Source organism: Chanos chanos, chromosome 8 (assembly GCF_902362185.1).
Source record: "Chanos chanos chromosome 8, fChaCha1.1, whole genome shotgun sequence".
Classification (NCBI taxonomy): Eukaryota; Metazoa; Chordata; class Actinopteri; order Gonorynchiformes; family Chanidae; genus Chanos; species Chanos chanos.
The window spans coordinates 3,067,501-3,075,000 of NC_044502.1; the positions used below are offsets into that span (position 1 = coordinate 3,067,501).

General features: G+C 43.7%; 1 protein-coding gene across 1 annotated transcript in view; it reads left to right on the forward strand.

The window, feature by feature from the left end:
- lrrfip1b (leucine rich repeat (in FLII) interacting protein 1b) overlaps window positions 1-7,500 on the forward strand; it is a 37,154-nt gene that overhangs the window by 11,582 nt on the left and 18,072 nt on the right. The window contains exon 2 of the mRNA XM_030781375.1: window positions 4,651-4,737. Coding sequence (XP_030637235.1) covers window positions 4,651-4,737 — 87 coding nt within the window. The remainder of the gene's footprint in view (window positions 1-4,650; window positions 4,738-7,500) is intronic.

A 7,500-nucleotide genomic window follows, 5' to 3' on the forward strand; every position in this document is an offset into this window, starting at 1 on the left:
CAAGTCTCGGCCCGTTTTAGAGCGATCTGTTAACAGGCCTGCGTATACACCAACGGCCGTTACAACGGCTACAGCCGCGTTTATTAGCGTGTTAACGTCAAGAGGGACAGGGGTCGTGGGGTTCCGTCGTTTTTCGACGTTTGTGAGCGAGCGCACGCTGTGCGTTGGCGGCAGCGTGACTGGCTACCCAGGGGTTCCACAGGAAGTGTGCAGACACACGCTCGTAACTCATGGACTGTTTATCATGACAGCAAAGGGGAAACTACCTCGCCTTTTCTCTTTCTCCACTTCTCTCCTTCCTTCTCCTGCTCTCTGTTTCACATCCTCTCTCTCTCTCTCTCTCTCTCTCTCTCTCTCTCTTTCTCTGTTGATGTCTCTGGTTCTCTCTCTTGTTGTTTTCCTAAACAAATGCATCTCAGTGTTTTTAGTGTTGATATTCAACAAATACCATAGTAATTTAATTTTATAAAAAGTTTTGTGTGTCTCTGTTGGGGTGGAACTGGAAATGATTTACTTTTGGCTATCGATGTTTCGTGTGATTTCTTGTGTCATTTTGTGGAACTGAAAACAGATAGACTATATAAAACCAAAGCACTGTTAGGCACGCCTTGGTTCCACGATGACTTAGTCTCTCTCTCTCTCTCTCTCTCTCTCGCTCTTGTTTCGGGTATCGGCCAGGGCAGTAGACCCAAGCGATGCTTTGGCATGTGGTTGTGTTTAGTCAGTAATGGGCCTTTGTTGATGTGGGTTTTTTTTTTTTTTTAGCTGGCATTCCCACATGGAACCTTCCTTGATTATGGCATTTATGTGCCCTTTGACTACAATCTGCTTATTCATCTGTTTTCCACGATTGTTCCCAAGCATCTTTTCTCTAGCATCTTTCTAGACTCTTACACAAGGGCACCGGCCAATGGTTCTTACCAATGCCAGCACTCTCGTTTTTGGTTTCTAGAGCATTCTGCAAAGCAATGACATTGAGTCTGTACCCCATTCAGTAATATTAAACCGAACCTTTATCAAACACTTTCATTCAAGGCTCATTAACAACTCTCATATTATACTTCTCTGGACTTCATAGTCATATAGAGGCTCTGTCACTTCACATTATTATTATTATTATCATTATTATTATTATTATTATTACTATTATTATTATGACAGCAGTCGCATTCACTTCAGTTTTCAGCATCTCGTGTACTTTGCTGATGATAAGAGGAGGCCAAGGGAATTCTTCTTTTTTTTTTTTTTTCTGTTTTCTGTCTGTCCTTCACACCCAGTGATTTCTTAAGATAATTATGCTTTGATTCTTTCCCCTCCCAAGCAGAGAGAGAAAAAAAGAGAATAATGATGTACTGATTGTTGTCATGGCCTTTGTGCTGCTTTGTTCTGGCACGAGGTTGTTCTGGAGGGCACGAGGTTGTTCTGGAGGGCACGAGGTTGTTCCGGAGGGCACGAGGTTGTTCCGGAGGGCACGAGGTTGTTCTGGAAGGTACGAGGTTGTTCTGAAAGGCATGAGGTTGTTCTGAAAGGCATGAGGTTGTTCTGAAAGGCATGAGGTTGTTCTGGAAGATGTGAGGTTGTTCTGGAAGGTGTGAGGTTGTTCTAGAAGGTGTGAGGTTGTCTGTTTCAGTGCCGTGCTGCAGAGAGGTGCTGTCCTTCTTTACACAGCGTGAGAGTAGAGCGAGGGGCCGTCGACCAGACAGAGAAACTGACTGACTGACTGACTGACTGGCTGACTCACTGACTGACGGAGGAAATCTAGGGCAGCAGCTTGTCTGAAATCCTTCAGAGCAATGAGATGTGACCAGTTCACAGCGCAGAGCAGCAGTGAAGTCTTAGCCGGTCTGCTGTGTGTTAGTGTAATGCTTCAACATTTCACCAGAGCCCCCCCTTCACCTCCCCCACAGTGAGACAGAGAATATGTGACACAACAGTAGAATGGTTAGAGATACCAGAGATACTGTTCTACTGTACAGGGAAACCCTGTCTCAGTGTTAGCCATATTAACAGTGCTCGTCCCAAGCGGCTATGTGAGAGACAGGCCTTGTGTCCTGTTTTCTCTTTTTTTTTTAAATTGTTTACTAACCTGACATCCCTTTCACAAGAGGTATCGGGTTGGCCTAGGTTTGCTAAATATTTAACTCAGCGTGTTTTCGGATCCAAAGGTTGTAGTTTACCATAGGAGTAAATGTTTGAGATATTTTGGGATAAACAGAACCGGGCGCCCAGCGAGCTGATGATCAGGTGGCGGTTTGTTGTGTGTTTAGGAAAATAAACCGACACGGGGCCTTAGAAAGGGAGGCAAAAAAAAAAAAAAAAAAAACACAGCCCAGAAGTTTCTCGCAAAGTCACTCATCTTTCCATCGATTACAAAAAGTCACTGCTCGATTTCAGATTTCAGGTCATGTTCTAAGGGAGGTAGAAATGTAAGAGGAGCCCGTCTGTGTGAATGAGGACAGATCAGTCAGGACATTCGTGAGCAGCCCCCGTCTAAAGAGAGACATGCTTGGCCCTTTTGTTTTGCCTGCTGGATGTTGGTTGGTCGTTCTGTTGTCGTGGTCACCCAGAGTGGGTGTGTGCTGTTGAAACAAGAAACAGAAATGCTTGGTCATTCAGTCCGTCTTACTCTGCTGGAAAACGCATAGGAAACACTGCCCCCTGTTGACGGCTTCTCCCCGCCTTGTCATTGTCTGTGGTGCTTGTTTAGCTTCTGAGACAGATATTCAAATCATTTCAACTGAAACTGCCAGTTCATTTAAAGTAAGCGTGAGAGTGTGACACTCTTGTACTGTATTTAACTGACCTCTTTATCAAACTGTTTTATTTTACTCAGTTGTTTACTAGAATTGTTTTTGCGACTGTTAAGGGATGTTTCAGGGGTTCTAAATGTTCTTAACCTGGATAATGGTTAACAGTTCCGGAATCTTAGGCCTGTTTCTTCTGTGAGATGTCGACATGTCTTCTTTGTGATCGTGACAAGCGAATGACCATCATTATGACACATGACTCACAAATGCCTCCAGCACGGCCACGCCCAGTCCACTCTTTTTTTTTTTTGCTTGTTTGGGTTTTTTTTGTTGTTGTTGTTTGGTTTGGGTTTTTTTTGTGTTTTGAGGGAGGTGCAGAGTTGACATGACATCTGAACATTGTATGCTTTCTGTCAGTAACCTCTTAGATCTGAGGGTAAAGATGAATACCTTTGCCTATCTGAAACAGATACTTTTTTCTTTTCTTTTCTTTTCTTTTTTTTTTTTTGTTTGAAAAATTTGTGTTTCTTGTTCAACAAGCAATGATAAAATCACTGTTGTGAGAAAAAAGCCAAGGAGCTCTAGACGGTCAAATGTACGTCAGACCTCAGAGAGACGGCAAGCTCAGAGCCTTGGCTCGTGTTAGCGCTGCATGGGTTTTTAGGTAGCTCTGACTCTTACACAGCGGTTTAGAGGAAATGGCCATTGGCTAGGCAATGAGTGAGCAGTTCCTTCCTGGAACACAGTCACATAGCACATGCTGGAGGGTGGAGGTTGGAGGTGGGTGTAGCGACACCCACCCAAAGGCCAGAGAGGGCGAGGGTAGGCCTGGATGGCTCTGGTGGCGTTGAGGCTGAGTCTCTGAAATGGTCAAACTGGTAATATACAGAAAATACTGGGATCCAGTGGTTAGGGTTGGGCATGAGGCATTTTGGTTCGTTCTGGTCCAATTCTGGTTTGTTCCATCCCCAGTGATCCTGAAAACATGGACAGCTGGCACGGGGAGAGCGTTAGCTGCACGTTGAACCCAGACAAGCTCCACCCTTGGCCCCTCCCTGTTTTCCCTTCCCTTGTCTGAACCCTTTTTTGACGTTTTTATGATGCATTACAGCAAGTTCACTGTATACGCCTTTGCACTGTTTTGGGCTTTTCTGTTAGTGTGAAATGTTTTGAGTTCTCGCTGCGGAGACAGTAATGTCCAGATTTAGTCTATATACACACTTTTTCGTTTCACTCTAATGCTAGTGATGGTTGGGTTATCTTACAGTATGTACTTCAGCACAAGACAACCACAAAAGCCACTTCACTTAATACGGTTATGATGGAGATGGAAGTGAAACGGGTCTCTGTACAAAATGACTAAAACACCCAGGCTCTGTCCAGTTTACCAGGGCTGGCTTGTAATCTGATTAGGCTAGTTATCATAATCGTTATTGTTATAATCAACGTTTTTGCCTCGAAGACGGAAGACGTTTTTTTTTTGTTTTTCTTTAACCCAGTGATTACGTCACAGTCAAGTTGCTAATCTTCTCCAGTGGCTGTTGACAGGCCTGAGAGTTAACTGTCTAATGAGATTAAAACATCAATAGATGATTTTATCCATAGATTGTATGGTTCTTCAGTCACTGTGTATCAGCCTGGCCTCAGTCAGATGGACAGGCCCTCAGAGGCCACAGGCTGCAGTAACACTGTGCTCTTCTCCCACCCATGGTAAAGACCAGTCTTACATTTATACAGCTTATGGAGTTAGTGTGACTCTCCGCTTCTTTAGCTGAGTTTAAAATTAAACGGTAGTTTTAAGAGTCGGTCACATCAAAGCCACTCTATGCTTATCTGTGTTAATTTATGTTTTCTTGTTGGTAAAGGAATAAACTTTTAACCCCCCTCTCTCTCTCTTTGACAGGCTGAGGCGAGACTGGCAGCCAAGAGGGCGGCACGAGCAGAAGCTAGAGAGATCCGTATGAAAGAACTGGAGAGACAGCAGAAAGAGGTGTGACATCTGTCTTCTTTCTCCCCCCCCACCTCTCTCTCTCTCTCTCTCTCTGTCTGTCTCTCACTCTCTCTCTTTCTCACTCTCTGTCTCTGTCTCTTTCTCTCTCTCACACTCACTTTGTCTGTCTCTCTTTCTCTCTCTCTCTCTCTCTCTCTCTCTCTCTCTCTCTCTCTCTCTCTCTCTCTCTCTCTCTCTCTCTCTCTCTCTCTTTCTCACTCTCTGTCTCTGTCTCTTTCTCTCTCTCACACTCACTGTCTGTCTCTCTGTGTCTCTCTCTCTCTCTCTCTCTCTCTGTTTCTCACTCACTCTCTCTGTCTCTTTCTCTCTCTCGCACTCACTGTCTGTCTCTCTCACTCTCCCTCTCTCCCTGTCTCTTAGATACACTCACACACACCGGCTTAGCATACAGAGCGCGTTGAGAAAAATCAATCTTCTCTGTGTTGTTTCTCTGTCTCCTCTTAAGGTTGAATTGTTTAGACCTGTAGACAGTCGGCTAGGTAAGCTAAGTTGGCTAAGGCAGGTAGAGGCTAGAGCTGGGAATGTCCGCCTCTGTCATTTATCTCCTCTGTTCCCGCGTGTTGTCGCGAGCAATCACAAGACGACACATTCTCACCGCGTTCTCGGAAACCCGAGCTGGGAATCAGAGCTTGGCTACAGGAACCTTTACTTATAGGTGAAGTAACAGTTAGTAAGAAGTATCACCAGGTATGCGCACCATGCCGCCAAAGCAGAGGATTAAAATAATATTCCCAGAGTTGATCCACTGTTTGAGGAGCAGTTACGTGTGGTTTAAAGCCCCCCCCTTCCTTGTTATGCCCCTCCTTAAGGGATTAAGGGGTCGTTCAGGAGTCCCAAGGCCATGTGAATTCTTCTGTAATTGCATACAGTTAACCAGACTTCACACGAGAGATGGTTCTCCTGTGTGTGTTTTGTCCTGGTGCTAAGGCTAGCTAGCCTCACTACAGGCGAACTCAGGCTTCAGGAATGAGGCTGTTTTAGAGAGACAGGAGTCAGGGCTGCCGTTGTACTGGGAGGTAAGTCGGACTGTAATTGGACAGGTGTAAAGGCTGTAAGCTTCAAACCGATTTGGTAAAAGGTGTCGTTGCGCGTGTGTGCGTCAGTGGATGTGTTCTTGCTTCAGTTTGTGTTTGATGGTTCAGGGAACCGTTTCTATAGGGAACCGTTTCTATAGGGAACTGTTTCCAGGAGCTTGAGTGTTTGTAGAATTGCAGAGAGGCGAGGAGAATAGAGTTGCTAATGTTGGAAAGTGGAATGTGGTTTATAGCTGAAGTCTGTTTATAAAGTTAAAAGTGAAACTTTCAGGATGTGTGTGTATATATAAGGTCAGGATGTACACTAATGCAAACATTTTTATCATTTTAAATGTTTATAACATCAATATCTTGACAGCGTTTTCATAAATGACATGACTGGGGTTATTTCATATGACTGCTAACTCATTCACTGACTCTTCATTCATCTGAGTGTGAATATAAGTGCTCTTTAAATGTTTATTAAAAAAAAAACCCTCAAAAACAAAAGAACTAAAAACAAAAATGATATCTTCACTCTCTGCCTTATCTGAATTGTTCTGTTCTTTCTAAATGTCATTAATCAAATTCATCTGAGTGATACCCATGTTTGTACTTCCTCTCCTTCCTTCTGTCTCTCTCTCCTCCTGTCCACGGTTCTCCTGCTGTTTTTTTTATTTTTATTTTATTTTATTTTATTTTTATAGATCTATCAGACACAGAAGGTAGGCCCTGTTCTTTATTCTCTCATTTCTTTTTTTTTTTTTTTTCAATTTTCCTTCCTGACTACCTCAGGCTTAAATAACATATCGTGTTTATGAAATGTTGGTTATATGGTTTTACGAAACTTTACATTCTATACATTAATTTGATCGATTTAGAATGGTTAAAATCGGAAATTGATTTATTACTGTCCATGTTTGAACTCAAACAGGGAGACTTCTTGTACACTGTGCGTTTGCTCATACTCTACTCAAACAGTCCTAATTCAGATCCTCAGATGCTATCAGACCGCTGACTGGCTGAATCAGGAGGATCAGATGTTCTCAGACCACTGATTGGCTGAATCAGGAGTGTCACATGCTTTCAGCCCACTGATTGGCTGAATCAGGAGTGTCAGATACTTTCAGACCACTGATTGGCTGAATCAGGAGTATCAGATGCTTTCAGACCACTGACTGGCTGAATCAGGAGTGTTGAATCAGGAGTGGAGTCGGGGCAAAGGCCTGCGTACACTGTGGATCTTTAAAAGGAATTGTTGTTAATCTGCCGGTTTGATGCTGTAGCTCAGTCAAACCAGTTTTTTGAAGGAGCAGAACGTAAAGTTTGGAAATGATGGACGTGTAACGAAATCCAAAAAATTCTACCTCCGCTGCTTTCTTTTCTCCTCCCTCGAATTTTCCTCTCTCTCTAACGTTGTCTCTTCTTCCTCCTTGCTTCTCTTTCTTCTTCCTCTTCCTCTTCCTCTTCCTCCTCCTTTTCTGCCATCAGAAATATTATGGTGTGGACAGCAAATGGGGCCACATTGAACAGTGGATGGTACGAGTGTTAGCTTAGCTATTGTATCACCGCTGCATGCGCTTGAATGCTAAAGCTGTCATGGGTAGAGTGTAGCTACACTTAGCATTAGCGTCGCGCGGAACGAGAGAGGGAATTGCGTGGAGACATCGTAAATATGTAACGCGTTTGTGAATGTGCGCTGTTTGTTGTGCTAGAGCTGAATGGAGAC